Genomic DNA, 17,196 nt, shown 5'->3' with positions numbered 1-17,196 from the left:
GACAGAGAACATGCAAACAGGAAACCAGCCTATTGGGTGAGGGGAAGCACAGATTATCTGATCTGTCCTTATTTACCTCCATAAACTTGCCTGTGACTTATCGGTGGGCAGTTATGCCTCAATATTCCCTCCTCAGGGGATAGGAGAGTCCTCCCTTCCCCGGAGCCTCACATGGCCGCAGAAGCAGGGTTCAAGAGCAGAGCTCCGAGCCTTTATTTTCCAGGTAAGAGCTCTGCCAGAGGAAGAACATGCCATCTGTTGCCTGCCAAGAAACAATTGCCTGCCAGAAACATTTGGGGGACTTCCACATCCAGGAGAAGTTGGAATTCATGAAATCTTGGGTTCGAACCTTGATGTTCTCTGAACCTGGGTGTGTCTGTCCTGAGTCCTCAGGGACTTAGAAAAAGCTTTGCTTAAAGTGAGACTCTTCTGGTTCTAATGGGCCCAGGCTTCTGTTTATGGATGAAATTGCTTCCTCTAATAACTCGCTCACCAGCAGAGTCAGCAACGGGAGCTTTCCCCATGCTAGGTATATTTGGGAAGGTAGAAAACAACCTACGACAACACCTGGTGTATGTGGTTGATGGGTATCCACTAACAAGAGGTTCTGAGTTGACCCATTACATGTTTCATAAACAACCTTCAGCTGTAATACTGCCCTTCTCAGAAAATCTGAAATAATCTGAGTGGGGAAGCTCCTGTATTTTAAAACTTGCGTATACAAAGGCTTTAAAATTATATATTGTCACAGTAGCATTGAGTTGTATTTTCTTTTCCGTTTTTTAATGGAAAGAGAAATACTTTTTCCCTAAGGTCTCAAGCTTTCTCTTTTATTATTTTGTTCAATTTAGAAATATAAGATGTAATATTTTTTAAAGCATAGGTTTCCTGAAAACAAAATAATTTTACCTTTGTCATTTCTCTACATTTATAAATGTAATGCCAAATTGTATTTTTCTTTGTGTCAGAAGATAATCGGCTTTATCTACTCATGCCTGTGCTGGTGGAGCTGTCTCTGACAAATTTGGTAATTTTATTTGATTTCATGACTTCAGAGAAAAACCTTCTAGGTCTGTCTCATTCATATGCTTTCTCTTTCTTTCTCTCTTTCTCTCTCTTTTTCTCTCTCTCTCTCTCAACATTATGTTCTTTGAAGACAGACATGTCACAGGTAAAACTTTATCATCCATTCAGTAACCATGTCCTCCCTAAGATGGAAGGAAATGATTTGTAGTTTAAAACTGGCTGCTAGACAGAGTGGAAAAATGGAGGATGTAATCACAAGTCCTTAACAACATTTTGTGTTTGAGAAATGGCCAGATCTGCTTTTTTTGTCGCCTGTGGCACACATGCCAAATGGAAATTTTTCCTTTCTTCCAATGATTTCACTTCTTTAGCATAGATGTTCATATATGCCCTTATTACACTAATGTCCTGCTAATGGGTCTGGAGATGCTGCTATTTATAGATTTCAGCCCATTCAAAGAACAGCTGCAAGAAGTCTTACAAAAGGGGAGCATCTCTGTAACCTGATTATGACCTTACACTGGTTGCCAGGGAGGTGTGGGATCTTAGATCTTGGAGAATGACTTGTTAACTGTACCAAAAGCTTATCTGGAAGGATCTAACATTTTTTAAAAATTGTCTTTCTTTGACACATTAAATTTGTCTGTGTTCTAGTTTCTAAAAGCAATTACCCCTTTTTTGTTCTTTAGCTTTCAGACCTCCAGCCTTTCAGGATCTCCATGAGATCCTGAAACTGAAGTGTATCCCTTTACTCCTTTATTATTTCCTCCTCTCTCTTTTTATTTTCCTTTTTAACTCCCTTCCTTCCTTCCTTCCTTCCTTCCTTCCTTCCTTCCTTCCTTCCTTCCGTGACTGAATTCACTTGAAAAACGTATATGTATGTGTATACACACACATATAACTTCTATATTATTTTAAATGTATTTTATAAATTTACAAACATTGTAATTCTATATGTAATAATTTGTCTATTGCATATAAATTATGTATTACATACAACTATTATATATAATCTACCTAATTATATATTACACAGGACAAAAATAATTACATACAATGGGTCAATTCATCCCCTCATTCATGGATATCTATAAGTAGAGATATAAAGGGAGAGAGGGTACACACATGCACATCTGCCACATTTTGGGTACTGTGCTTGCTAGCTGCAGGGTGCAAAGATGACTAGTCTCCTTAATCACTGTAAGCTTGTTGTTTATTAGAGACATAGACATAAACAACTAATTAGAATATGAAGTTACAAATGTTGGTATAAAGGTCCAGGGAGATAGGGGAGCACAGCAGAGGGAGTATATGTCCCCTTTGTCTTCTTAAAGAATAGACTAAAGGAATGCCTGCTCCTTGATTGAGCATCTGCCTTCAGCTCAGGTCATGATCCTGGGGTCCTGGTATCAATTTCCGAATCGAGCTCCTCGCAGGGAGCCTGCTTCTCCCTCTGCCTATGTCTCTGCCTCTCTCTCTCTGTCTCTCATGAATAAATAAATAAAATCTTTAAAAAATAGTTCATACTTTACAAAAAAAAAGAATAAACTAAAAACACAAACAGCAGGAATGGCATCATTCCTCAGGTACACTGTGCCACATGTGTGTGTCAAATTTGTGACACTTTTTTGAAAAGAGTTCACTAAAAAAAATTAAAAAAAAATAAAAAAAAAAAGAAAAGAGTTCACTAATCTTACAAATACATGAGTGACAGATTAGATATTATAGAAGACCTGTTGATTTCATGGCTTTGCTAGAATGTGCTGTAAGGTTCAGCCGTGCCTGAATTGCTCTTTGCCCAGCTGCAACCTCTGCCCACGACAGTCTCCAAGAGGTGACTTTTCTCTCCACCACTGAGAAGGATCCTTTTATCTTTCTTTGATGTAATATTCCTACTTTACAATTCTCTCATCAGAAATTCCCCCATAAAATCTAATTCTTCATAAAATCTAGTTAAATCTAAATCTCTTCTTCAAAACCTTAATCTTTTTATTCCCATTAATCAGGAGATACTGATCATTCATAACCAACATCCTATATACTTAATAGACTTGAAAATGTTATCATGCCTTATCAGGCGGTACCTTAGGTAATCTTCATTATCAGCTGCTCCCCTAAAGCACATCCAGCACTGCAGAAATTATTCCTATCTAAGAATTAAGGAGTCACGTAGACTTTATAGACATTTCAGTAGAGGGGGGAAAGAAAATGCTCGTATACGTTGTATGCTTCCCAACAAACCACCTGAAAATCTGCTTCAGTCATTTCTCTTTTCCAAAGTTCCTATTTGCCTTGGGTGGCCACCAAGACCCCCTGTTTCTTTCCCTTCAGAGTGCTCAGCCTTGGTGTCCTCTTTTACCACATTTTGCAAAACAATTCCACTCTGCCTCAAAACTTGCAGATTCTACTCATATCCTAGATCAGTAAGTCTTAAGGCCTAGTTCATGGCAGGACCCATCCTCCTTAGAAGCCTAGTATTCCTCTACAGTAATTAGACTCTGTCCTTTGGGATCCTTTTGTATCCGAAGAAATAGTAGAATTCTATAAAACAGATGAAAGACATTAAGCTTTTCTAGTTGTTTCTCAGTGGGAAAATTGGCCTGAATTACTTAGTTTACCATTAGAGGAAGCAGAAATGTCTCCCTTATTATTCATAGACAGCTGCTTAAAAATCATGTAGTCAATACATAAGTAACATCTCTTAAACAATATTCTGTATTTTTTAAACATTTCTATAACCTTAAGAATATGCTACTGATTACATGAACATCAAAGCAAATTATTTTCTTAGTACTAAAAAAGAAAAGTAGAACTTTGGATGGGAATGCATTTCTCTTTTTGCCATAAGTATAAGCCATGATAATGCTAATGAATAATCCCTACCAAATAAGATTCAGATGTCATATTAAATAAATTTCCTTTGGAATCAACTCTTAATAAAGTTAATAAATATGATTTTCTCACTATAATTATTTTTCTGTTGAAGTAGGCTTGAACCTGAGGACGTAACATCAAACAAAATCATTCTTCTAAATTAAAAAGAAAGAGAATTTTCAAAACTTAACTCATCTCCACCCCATCTTATAGCAATTCTATCCATTGTGGACAGTTACAGATGGGCCTATTATTCATAGCATGTGTATCCCCTTGGGACCCGTAAAAGTTGGACAGGGTTAGCAAGAGTTGTGTTATTTACAGTGAGAGAAGCCTGTGCCATTTGTTTGCTTGGTTGGTTGTTTCATGCGGGGGGAAGAGGGGGAAATGGTATTTTCTTAGGCTTGGTGAGTTTCAGAAATTATTTACCCCATTGACATAGACCAGTGAAATTTTGGGCATAAATAGATCTTTTTGAACAGTTATGAAATGGAGTATGAAGTTTTGTACTTGAGTATAACTTAACAAAGAATAAGTTAGATTTCAGTTGAACCCTGGATAAAGCTGCATTTATCTTTGGCATTTGGTACATCTGATTATTTTGTGATGATCTTACTCCACTAAAAGCTGTAAATTCAAGCTGCCAGTTTCATAATTGATCATCAGGCTCTTGAAAGCTTTTGTAGTTGTATAGACAAAAAAAATCTAGAGGAAAAAATTTATGCATCTTTTAAATCACATTGTATTATTTTATAAAGGATTTGTAGAAGATGAAGAAATATTCTGCTACAATTTAGGTGTGGCATAGAAAACTAGGGCAATGCTTGCTTTTAGAAATATCAAGTGTTACTCACTCTTTTAGAATTAATTGCATAATTATCCAGTAGAACAGTAAGATCCCAGGGTACCTTAATAGAAACACTACACTTCCAAATAAAATAATAATAATTAGCACCTACTATATTCCAAGTACTTTATTAGCTATAATTTTTAACTCCCCACATCTCTGTGTGTAAATAAACACCATTAACAATATTAATCTTTTCTATAGTTCAGAAATAAGAAAACTTAAAGCAGAGAAATTGATTTGAATGATAAATTAGGCATTATGGCTCTGAGTCATCTAAGAGGCAGGTTTTCAATAGGAACGATAGATGTTAGGAGAGTATGAAAATCACTCTTGCCACTATTCATAAATTACTAGGCAGTAATTAATTTAAAATATCATCTTTCATCCGAGCATCAGGGAAATTTACATTTTTTTAAAGAATTACATGGCATCTTGAGACTCTTGGATAAGCCTAAGATGTTATAGAATTTAACTTTAGAGTTACCATTCTAGGTACATGGTAGCTACATGAAGTTGTATGCCATTAAAACCATCGGGTTGGTAGACCAAAGACCATGTAATAAATTAAATGTCACAGAGTCTCATTAGGGGATAAATTCAGGTTTGCAAACCACATCTTGCCAGCAAAGTAATGGGGTTTTGTTTGTTTTTGTTCCACTGCTGCTGTCAATGAAACAGCATCAGTTTAGGATGGGCATCAAAGTGTGGATAGGTGCTATGGGCCCCAAGGACATCTAATGCCCCCTTATAACACCATAATCGCTAAAAAAAAAAAAATGCCATTGGAACAGACAGTTATAGAGCCATGGAAAGCTGACACCACCCCTGAAATACTGTTGCAAAAAAACCAAGGTGAAATATGGCTGGTCAGGTACAAGTTGTAAAGCCTACAAAGTAAAGGGATGTTCTCTGCTATTATGATCCAGAAACAGCAGACTCATTGGACAGAAAGGTGTGATTAATGCCCATTTGGGGAGAACCCTAGCTGGAAGGAAGCCAGCCAACTAAACTTCATTTGGGCAGATAAGTAGGATAAATAGTGACCTTGCAGTGATCTGAAATGACTCTACTACGTGGCCATTTGAGCAAAAGAATGAACAGTGTAGCCAGACTCTGCTGTGATCTGAACTGGTTGGAGGTGGAAAGAGGAAAGTGAAGCTTTGAAGTTTCATCATAGAAATATAGCTGGTGCGTGGGTAGCCGAAGGGCAGACATTTAGGTTAGTCACATATTTGTGTTCCTGTGTTGATTTTCTGTGGTGAGACTTGCCGTCTGATGGTCTCCATTGCCTAAGACAATTGATTCACCATAGATAAGCAAGTCCTCAATTCACTTGGATAGTAGGGTTTAATTGCAAGGTATAAAACATTTGTCCTGAGTGCATTTCACTCCTGAAGTTGAAGTGTTTTTTTCCTGCATGGTGGTGTTTCATCTCGCCAACAAATCATTGGAAAAAATTCCCCATATGTCACTTGCCCCTCTGGTCTCAGACTAGGTATTTGTGGAGACCATGGAAACAATTTGCTCATTTTTACCCACCTACCCTTGAAATATTTGAATTAAAGTCATCCCCACTTCCAGAGCTAGAAGCAGATCATTCAGAAAAGACCAATGGCTAGGATTCACACACACACACACACACACACACACACACAGTAGGGACTAACCCAAAGCAGACTTACAAATATTCATTGATATGTGTAATTTTGAATTTGAAATCTTTTCTGTTTTTATTGTTCATATTTAAACTAACTTTCAGAACTGGGGTGGGAGCAGCAGGACATGTAACCCAGGCTTTGGAATTTGGCTCCCGGTTAGAGGTCATCCTGACCAGCCTGTCCACATCATCTTCTTCAGTATCAATGTCCCACTCTAGGGTTGATTTTGCCAGCCTTTTAAATATTATGTTTTTTATGTCATATATGATGTCATTAGGTATGATGTTTTATGCATTATTTATACACAGTAAAATTCACCCATGTTAAATATACATTTGATGGATTTTGGAATCATATACTAATTTGTAAACACCAACACAATGAAGATATGGACTATTTTCCTCAGTCCAGAGATCTTGTGGATGTCTTTGGAGTTAATGCCTCTCCTGGTGCCTGGCTCCAAGAAACCACTGATCTTCTTTCTGTTTGTATAGTTTTGCTTTTCTAGAAATCATATAAATGAAACCATAGATTAAAAAATAAATAAATAAAACCTGAGCTTCCATTTGAACTTAACTTATACTCAACAGGCAGTGAGCTTTCTTTGACAGTATAATGTTCAAGGGGATTACTAATTCTCATACCTAAGAATCAAAGAAATAAAAGAGCACACCATAAAAGGGCCAAACTTTGCACTAGACACACACAAACAGACGATAGCCCCTAATTCTAAAATATCCATTGGCAGAAACATGGATTCGAAAAATTTCTAATTTTGTACCTAAGTAAAAAGAAATAATTAAATCCAATCGTTATATCAAATCCACTTAAAATTCACACTTCTCAGCTCACACATCTAAGCGGTGTGTTTTTTTGTCTTTGTCTTTTGAACTGGTTAAAGTGCACTTGACACATGTATGTGTGAAAAAATAATGTATATAGGAATGCTGCGTTTTGCCTTTTTAAGGATGGAGAGAAGGCCTTTTATAAATAGTGTGCTCTAAGGGGACCCTTTCCTTTGCAGCTTTATTCGATGTTTTATTGTTATTTGTTTTTATTAGAAACGTGTCCCGAAAAGTTTAATAAAAATACACGCATACGTGTGTGTGTGTGTATGCTGTGAGACTTCAGGGAGAATTCAGACCAAACAAATTGTGACCTGTTCAATATATCTACATAGAACTGAAAGAAACAACTGCATTTCCTTTGCCGCTCCAACATCCTCTCAATCTTCTTTTCTGAGCAGCATGCCATTCTTTCCTTTTGCCTTTCCCCACTATTGTAATTTGGGTGCACTCCTTTACCAGCCTCACGGCCAATAGATTCTTGCTTTTCTCTTCCCCTCCTCTACTTTTTTTTTTTTTTTTTTGCCTCTCTGAATACATTTCACAGACGACCGTCTTCCAAAATAACAACATCAATTAATTTTTTAACTTAAAAAAAATCATATTTAGCCCTGAATCTGGCCTCTCCATTGATGTGTAGTGTGTGGAAGAGGCTGTGCAGGGGCTGATAAGCCCCGTCTGTGATGTGTCTTCAGAAGGAGGCAAGGCGAATGGGGCTGCTTATTCAGGCAGCTCGGCTCTAGGTGAGTTGACAGCGGACCCGCCAGGCACCCAGAGCTGCGAACCCACGCAGGTGCTCTGGGCCTGTGCCTAGGACTCTGTGGCTGGAACTCATCCCTTGTCGTTGGTCTGGTTTTGCACCCAAGGCAGTCTTGTCCTCGAGGGCTCCCTGGGCCAACCGTCATGATCGCTCACCACACTTGCTTTCCCCTCTTGCAGAATCCGATGACCTCCGTGGGGACCCTGCACTCAGCCATCAGAGCGCTCCTGCCCCCCAGGATGCTCCTAATTCAGGAGTAGATGCAGGCGGTGTTGAAAGCATCTCCCGGTGCCCCCAGCAGCTTCCTCCAATGATGGCTGCAGGTAAATGTCAACACGGGACACAAGCAAGGCACTTCGAGCAATTAGTGGAAAAGCCTGCCCGGCCTGGCCATGAAAAGAGGCATCGAGCAGGGAACCCGGGGTCCTCTTAAGAAATCAGGCCGTGGACCCAGTGTGCCTCAAGGAGCATGAAGTCAAATTTCACATATTTTGCTGAGCTTTTGTTTTTCTTGCTCTGCACTTTTTTTGTGTTTTTAATGTTATTTATTTGCTTATTTTGTTTTGGTGAAAGGCCGAACCTGGGAAGAAATATTTTGTAAGAGTCCTTTTAGGCAGACACCTGCACTTCTTTAACGTAAGGACACAAAAAGCTTAGAAAGGAAGGAATGCGTTACAAGGTAACACGAATGAATTCAGTCAGGACCCGTTTGGCTACTTGACAACTGTTTTTAAAGATTCTATTAATTAGTTAGAAGGTGTGCGTGCTCCAGAATTCCACTCAGAAGCAGATGGATGTCCTTATTTTCAGTGTACCAGGCCAATTGACTTGTTTTACCAAAGTCCTGCTTTGCGTCTCAACCTTGGAGCTTAAACGAACGTTTTTGCCACTGAGACAGAGAAGCAGTTCTTCAGTTTTTTGTTTTTCTTTTCTAGGCCTACTTCCTTAATGGCAGGCTGGGCGCCATACAAGCTACATGTCATTAACTTTCCTCTCAGAACGTACTTGGAAACCCTTTATGTTTACGTCTGGGGCAAACATGGCCGTTGATCACAGTGCTTTATTTTTGTGTGGTTTGGGAATGTGCTAAATGAAGCCTCACCTCTCCAGAAATGTGATCTCCTTTACAACAAACACTCTTGCCTGTTGACTGGAAGTCTTGGTTCGTTTCTCCCCACAGCAGCCGACGGTTTGGGGAGTATAGCGATAGACACAACGCAGCTCAACATGTCTGTGACGGATCCCACAGCCTGGGCCACCGCCATGAATAACTTGGGCATGGTTCCCGTGGGGCTGCCTGGACAGCAGCTTGTGTCCGGTAAGCTTGGGTTTGAAGGGACTTCGCAGCAGTGCCAGAGGGTGTGGGGGACAGGTGCACCCGGTAATCCCCCCATGCCCAAGTGTTGGGCGTAGTCTGGGACTTACGCCCGGGCCGTGCTTGGCAGGTTGTGCTGGAGGTTCTTTTCCTCATCACCTTGCTCCCTCCTGCCTAGTAGCTCTTCTCAGAAAAAGCCAAAGGGGAGGTGGGCGGGGGGTGGGGGTGACTGGGTGACGGGCACTGAGGGGGCACTTGATGGGATGAGCACTGGGTGTTATTCTATATGTTGGCAAATTGAACACCAATAAAAAATAAATTTATAATTAAGAAGAAAGAAAGGAAAGAAGAAAGAAAGAAAGAAAGAAAGAAAGAAAGAAAGAAAGAAAGAAAGAAAGAGAAAGAAAGAAAGAAAGAAAGAAAGAAAGAAAGAAAGAAAGAAAGAAAGAAAAAGAAAAAGAAAAGCCAAAGGCAGTATGGAGCCTCTGAAGCTCTGCAATAGCAGTGTCATATTTTAAATTGCTAAATAGAAGAGCTGACATTTGCGTTCTGATTTGCAGAACTCCTCCACATACATTATGCCATTTGATTCCACAGTCATTTGCTCAAGGCAGGTAGAGATTGTTGTTTGTGTGTTTGTTTGTGTTCCCATTTTAGAGACAGGGAAACAGAGGACAAGCCTTTTTTTTCCAGCACCGAAGTGGCGGAACTAGAAACCCAACTTAACTGACACCATCTCCTACATTTTTTCCATCACACTTGGGAATTATAATAAAATGCATTTAATAGGGAAAATGTCTAGAAATGTCACAAAGTAGGAGGCCAGTTAAAAGATTTCCTCATTTAATTTGATACATATTTACTGAGGACGTTCCATGTACCCTGTGATAAATACTTTGGGGAACAGAGTAAATATGTTCTTATATCAGTGTCTTTAAGGACTACGTCTCCTAAATTGCAAAACCCAGCAACAAAAAACAGCCATGAAAATAATGTGTAGAATCAGGTGTGAAGTAGTGGTGCAGGCTCATAATGTAGTAATTGCCAGAAGGGTGAACCACTGGGGCTCTAGGAGAAGATATTTTCAGGGAGGTAGGACTTGAGCTGCCTTGGAAGATAAGTAAGATTTGCAATGTTCACTCACTAATTCACTCGTTGGTTCATTCAGCAAATATTTATTGAGTTACCGTCCTGGTGCGGGGGCTCCAGCTGTAAACAAAGCAGGCATGATCCCTGCCCTCTCCAGAATTTACAATGGAAAGGTGACAGTTATTATGTTATGGTCATTGTGGTTTTTTTAAGATTTTATTTATTTATTCATGAGAGACACAGAGAGAGAGAGAAAGGGGGGGTGAGGCAGAGACACAGGCAGAGGGAGAAGCAGGCTCCATGCAGGGACCCTGATATGGGACTTGATCCTGGGACTCTAGGATCACACCCTGGGCCGAAGGCAGATGCTTAACCACTGAGCCACCCAGGCGTCCCGGTCATTGTTTTAATGTCAGAAGAACAATTCCCTTTTGCCCATGAAGCTAGATGAGGGTAGATGGTATGCACCAAGTAGCAACCAATAGCTTTTGGAGAGGTCGTTTCTGCACCCACAGACGTGTGTCTTTTGTGCTGAGTTGACCAAGCATTTGTTGGGTTTTTTTGTTGTTGTTGTTGATGTTGTTGTTGTGGCCTTTCAATAGGAGCCATAGATATAAAATTCTAAATTCGTTACAGTAAATTACATGTAAGCATACCTATACACATATGTATATACATGCACATATACATATATATATAAGGATGTACATATGGTTTATTTTTCATATAATAAGAAAGAACATGAGAAGGCAGGAAACAGGGGAAAGTGGGAGACAGAAAAAGGAAAGCTAAAGATTAAAGTTACAGGGGTGTCTGGCTCAGTGAGTTAAGTGTCAGACTCATGGTTTCTGCTCAGATCATGATCTCAGGATCATGAGATCGAGCCCCGAGTTGATCTCCATGCTCAGCGGGGAGTCTGCTTAAAGATTCTCTCCCACTGTCCCTCTCCCAACTCATGCATGTGTTCACTCTCTCTCACTCGCTCTCTCTCTCTCTGTAAAATAAATAAATCCTAAAAAAAAAAAGGATTGAGCTACAAAACATTATACTTAGGTATTTATAAAATTCCCCCAAAAGTTATAAAACTCACGTGGAACTGAGGATTAGTGTGGTGCACTAATATGGTGCATCCATATGTGGTACACATATGGATGTACATAGTGACATTTTCTACAGTTCGAACATGTGTTTATCCAGACCCCTTTTCCCTAAAGCTTACCCCCAGATACTTCCTGCTAATAACTTGAGAGCAAAGACTCGTTATTTCTCCACCCAAATTTTCCCAGCTGCCTAACTGAAATATTCACCTCGCAGAAATTACTCTTGTGCCCACCTCCCGCTTCTCTCAGGGAATGTTGTATAACTTCCAGAGTAAGGCACAACCTCAATAATTCACTATTTTTTGTGCGTATGATTTTGAGTCTTCTGACATTTTAACCATGACCAATTTATGATTTTCCCAGCAACTTACCATGAAAAGAATTACAGCCCTACTCGTTATAGAAGATTCGCCGTATCTGCCCTGAATTACGTTCTCTATCTCCTGTATTAGCCGAGCTGCTTAAACTGTTTTTGAGCCTTTCAGGGTCTTCCCGGGTGTCCCTTCATCACTTCTGCATTCCACCGCTGGAACTGCACTTTGCTTTGACTCCGTTTGCTGACACTGTCTCAAGGCCAAGTTGAGTTCTTTTCACTCACGTATGTGTGTTTTCTTCCAGTCTTTTCTCCATCCAAATAGTTCAGTCATGTGAAATGCAAAATATTCTATGATGCATTTTTATTAACCCCTTGCGCTAAATTATTTTTCCATTTTATTGCTTTAGATAAAGTTAAGATATTTAAGATATTTAAATAATCCACTAAAAGAATCTCCAATTTAAAAAAAAAGAATCTCCAATTTTGTCAACCACGCTAGTGTTTACATTTAGTCTGTTTCCATTGCTTCACTCTTCCAGCCAAGTTCTTTGGAGAACTTAATCTCTTCAAGCATGTAGAAGCGTTTTACCTTTCTTGCGAAATGATGATTATGTCTCTTTCATGGGACTGTTGTGAGATTTTAATATGATAACTTACGTGCAATAACCGCATGGTACCTCCACGTAGTAAGCATTCATTAAATATTAGCTCCTATTCCTTTCTTCTGTCTTGCTCATTTTTTTAAACATAATATTACATGAACATGCAATGTTACGCGTAGAGCTTTTCAGCAATTAGAATTTTTGTCCTTGGAGAGATTCCTATGTGTTGAACTAATAGGTCACAAGAAATAAACACTTTAAAGTGAAATACTGGGCAATTAATTTCCAAAATATACGTGTGTATTGAATATTTATTTACTAATTTGATATGTAAAGATGGCATCCTATTATTTTGCCTTAAATTCTTTTATGACTACCCTTTGTAAATTATTTACTTTCCCTGCCTATTTTCTATTCATGTTTCCTCTTTTGTAAATAGATTACTTTCATACTATATCTATTTATCACACAGAGTTCTTGGTGGAGTTTGTTTGTTTATTTTTGGCTTATATTTGGTCGTTAATTATTAAGCATTTTAATCTTTGGAATTCATATTTCCTAAAAATACTTATATAGTCTGTTTTTGCCTCTTAATGTTGTTTGTTGTTTTTTTTTAATATTAAAACATGTGTTTAAACTTTCCTTTATGAGTTCTTTATCCCATTTCCAAATAAGGACAGGCTTGGCTCACACTAGAGGCTGATAGGTATTCCCAATTTTCAGTGCCTCCATTGGCTTCTTACTTCCTTCTTTTATCAAGCATTCCATTCTTGTGTATATTTTAATCTACTTCTTAAATACCTGTTCTGTACTACTGATGTATTTTTGTTCCAGCACACATCCTGTCAGTTCTTGTAGCCCTATCGAGTATTTCTCTGACCTGGCTTGTGCTCTTTCCCCTGTCCCCCATGGGTAGTGCTGCTTATTCGACACAACCACAGACGGCCGCTTCTAGAACTCCTCAGTGTGTCTGTGGAATGTGAGATGCTTTCCTGACCCTCTCAGAAGGGGCTTAAGGATTATTTAGTGTAGCCTGCCTTCCAAGAAATCTCAGCTAAAAGGTCTCCGATGGGGATTATGGAGAGGCTGGATTTTACAAGCCCTTGGCCTTCTCCCAAAGTTTCTGATCTTTCTGAACAACCGACTATTTTACTACTAATATTGGTGAAAATTATATTGATACCCAGCCTCACTCCTTATGACTCCTTGCATTTGTTGAGAGATTAAAATTATCAGCAAAGGAAGGCACACATTTCTCATATCCTCTGATTTTATCAAAAGGATTTCCCAGGAAATCAGATCACTGATCACTGTCACAGTGCGCTTTCTCACAGCTACACTGTTTCCATTGTCCTCCCTCTGTCATTCCCCACATGTTCCCACCGTGACTCCATCCCCACTCTCACCAACTTCCCCGGTTACCTTCTTCCTGTCAAGTGCTGCTTAAGATCATTACATGGAATTGGTTTCTTTTATCCAAAACTTGTATTATTTTACTCCAGCCCTAAATCTCACACTTCAATGTCTTGGTTTATGTATAACATAACATTTACCTCTTTGTGTTATTATTTGATATTTATTTTATTCCTCCTACTTTTAGTTTCATGAAATTTTTAATTTTTGTGCATCGTTAATACTTTGTGCACTGAGATAGATTCGGATCTTCTAAAGTGGTCTTTTAGAACATCAGTGCTACACGGTTATTAGGTAGAGTGGACGTCATCTAAGTATTCACATGGCCTAACAGCTGTGGCCAATTCAGAATTTAAATCAGATAGGTTGCTTTCTTTGTGAGTTTCCTCAAAGCCTTTACTATGCTAATGTGCAATGTACAGTTTCAAAGAGTAGTACCTAATATGTAGGCTTCCCCAAACTTAATTTAGCTTTAAAAAAAAAATCATTAGCATCTCATGAGACCCTAGAATAGCCACTAACCCAGATGTTTCTCATCACCTGGGGAGATCCTTTTCTACTCCCATGCGTCTTTCTATGCCATTTATGATATCCTGTGTATGATCTAGTTTAGTTTTATGTTTTCATTGAACATCGTTACTACCTAATCTAAAGTTTCAAATTAATTCACTTGTGGTCCGGAGTTTGCCTGAAGCCTTCTTCCCCGTTTTCTATGATACATGTTGTCACTTTCCAGAAGCCCCCACCACGGGTGTCATCAGCCGAAATCCAGAACATCAGATCATGAGCTTTGACACCATCTGTGTGACCAGCTGCTCCCTTCCCATCCACCCTGGCTTCCTCTCCAAAGTTATAATCATCAATTGGAAGAGTTGAAAAAGCAGCAGCCGAGTTCCCAAGTTTCAAGTTTCTTGCCTGGGCCTGCGTGGGAATGGGTCATGCTTCCTGGATACTCTGGCCATGAGATTACCTTGCTTTTCTCGAAACTTTGTGAAATTTTCTTTCCTAATTTCAAAATCTTTCAGCGAGATGGAAAATGAAAACAAAAGAAGACTGTGAGCAGCATCTTTTAGAGAGCCTGGCTACTAAATGCCAGGCTCTCTGGATCCTTTTAATCACACCTGCGTCCGGGAGCATCACTGCTACTATGTGAAAGGACTGAAGAAAGGAAGTTTGCTGGTTTGAGTGTTACCTTTGTTTTAAAAAAACAAGTATGAGGGACAGTTTGTCAATAGATGGCCCATCTGAATGCCTCTCCTTAGCTGTTATTAACTGTGATCGCCAGATAGCTTTTGCCCCAAATTTCTTGGCATGCCATTTGTTGTATTTCAAATACATGCTCCCAAAAGGCATCACATGTCCCTATTAGCTACAGAAAGACTATATACAAGATAGTGCCACAGGCTTTATCAGGGATTAACTTGGAGCCAGTAAAAGATTTCTTCCCTCTTACAAGTATTTGTGAACACTGAATTGTCCCTCAGCTCACACCTCGCTGTTTCTTCTTCAGAAGCTCTGAGTTCCCTATTGCTGCTTCGGTTCCTGCCACTCTGAGAAGAGATCAGCTTTAAGACCCATGAGGAGCCCAGGATGGGCTCCGGCTCCCTCTCTGTCCTCTCTTTCCCCTATTCCATTCACTGATGCTTCCACTCGTTTTAATTCCTCTCTGCTTGCTCAAAATACTTTTTCTAGTTTCCTTCTTGGGTTGCTTCATCCTCCCAGGAACACCTTGATCCTCTTTAATATGCCCAGATATGAAGAGGCCTGTATTAAATCCTTTCATCTCCCGGAGCATCACTCTTCACTGGGATTTACTGAGCCAGACATTGTGCCGAATGCTGGGGATATGAGACCTAGACCTTTCGGAGCCTAGCAGGAGAAGCAGAGAAGAGTAAATAAGCTAATACAAATCAACACGATGAGTGCTCCTGCCACTAGCAGGTAAAGGGTGCTATCAGATGTCACTGAAGAGTGTGAAGCAGGGAGTAGCGTGATTAGAGTTGCATTTTTACGGAGAACTTTGCTAAGTCCTAGAGGGAATGGATGAAGACTGGAAAGGTAGGTGGCAGGAAGGTCAGATGGAGAACTGTAGCAGTTGCTCAGATAAGAGATAATCACGGCAATAATAATCATGGCGGTGGAGGGGGAAGGACGTGAAGGGACCTGGGGGACATTTAATTCTAGAAACAACAAGAATTGATGACTGAGTCCTATAGGACGGAAGAGGGGAGCGAAGAGTCAGCAGTGACTCCTGAGAGTCTAGCTTCGGAAATTGTGTGAATGGTGGGGGTCATTTGCTATGATGGAGAAGGCTGGAAAAGAAATGGTGAGGGAAGACGGGGGGTTCTCTTTGCATGTGTTGAGTCTGAAGAACAGTCAGATCTAAGGGTCTGGAGCTCATGAGAGAAGGAGCGGTGGGGTTGTGCCTTTGGCAGGTCCTAGCCCACGGACGGGCACTGACTCCTTTCTGCCCCAGTCATGCTTTTGCTGTGAAATTATAAATCAGCCCTGGGCGGCTCACAGAGGCGTCTGTCTGACCCCCCCAAAATGAGTCTCCGAATATCTGCTTCATCTATTTCCTCTCCTGACCCACTACCTCCCTGCCCACCGGTGGGCTCCAAGGTCTGGAATGAGAGAAGCAGTCAGAGATTTTTAAAAAATGTAATCTGGAATGACAGGATGGCTCAGTGGTTGAGCAGATGTCTGCCTTTGGCTCAGGGCATGATCCTGGAGTCCCGGGATCAAGTCCCACATCGGGCTCCCTGCATGGAGCCTGCTTCTCCCTCTGCCTGTGTCTCTGCCTCTCTCTGTGTGTCTCTCATGAATAAATAAGTAAAATATTTCAATCAATCAATTAATCAATATAACCTAAGAATCTATACCTGAGGCCATCTCATCAGCTTGCAGAGTCACTCAGATGGGCTTTCGGCTGATAAACTATCCCACATACTTGTTTTTAAGATGAAAGTAATACTCAAGCCAGCAAGCTTCCTTTCTTTAGGCCTTCCACCTGTTAATGGTGGCACTCTCCGACCACAGGCACGGTTAAGGGGCTACAGACAGCCTGATGCAGAGTAGCCAGGCTCTCAAAAAGATGATGCTCAGTCTTCTTTTGTTTTTATTTTCCATCTTGCTGAAGGATTTTTCATTATCAAATGTCAGAAAACAAATAGGCCCTTGACTTAGGTTTCACAATTTATGCACCTGATTTCATGTATTCTTGACAGCTCAGTTACACATCCCACAGTTACGTACCCTTTTCTCCCCGGGACATTAGGACGGTACATCGGTATATTCATTTACTCTCCACGGTTCTACAGAAGGTTCAACATGTGCAACGTATTTTAC

General features: G+C 40.0%; 1 protein-coding gene across 10 annotated transcripts in view; it reads left to right on the top strand.

Moving 5' to 3' along the window:
- Nucleotides 1–17,196, top strand: part of ENOX1 (ecto-NOX disulfide-thiol exchanger 1) — a 550,271-nt gene that overhangs the window by 336,051 nt on the left and 197,024 nt on the right. For all 10 annotated transcript variants that reach the window (XM_077855557.1, XM_077855564.1, XM_077855555.1 and 7 more), the window contains 2 exons: nucleotides 8,193–8,336; nucleotides 9,194–9,331. In XM_077855557.1, coding sequence (XP_077711683.1) covers nucleotides 8,193–8,336; nucleotides 9,194–9,331 — 282 coding nt within the window. The remainder of the gene's footprint in view (nucleotides 1–8,192; nucleotides 8,337–9,193; nucleotides 9,332–17,196) is intronic.

The sequence above is a fragment of the Canis aureus genome, chromosome 17, assembly GCF_053574225.1.
Source record: "Canis aureus isolate CA01 chromosome 17, VMU_Caureus_v.1.0, whole genome shotgun sequence".
NCBI classification, from domain to species: domain Eukaryota; kingdom Metazoa; phylum Chordata; class Mammalia; order Carnivora; family Canidae; genus Canis; species Canis aureus.
The sequence above is the reverse complement of the archived record's forward strand: the minus strand, read 5'-3'. Positions and strand labels throughout refer to the sequence as shown.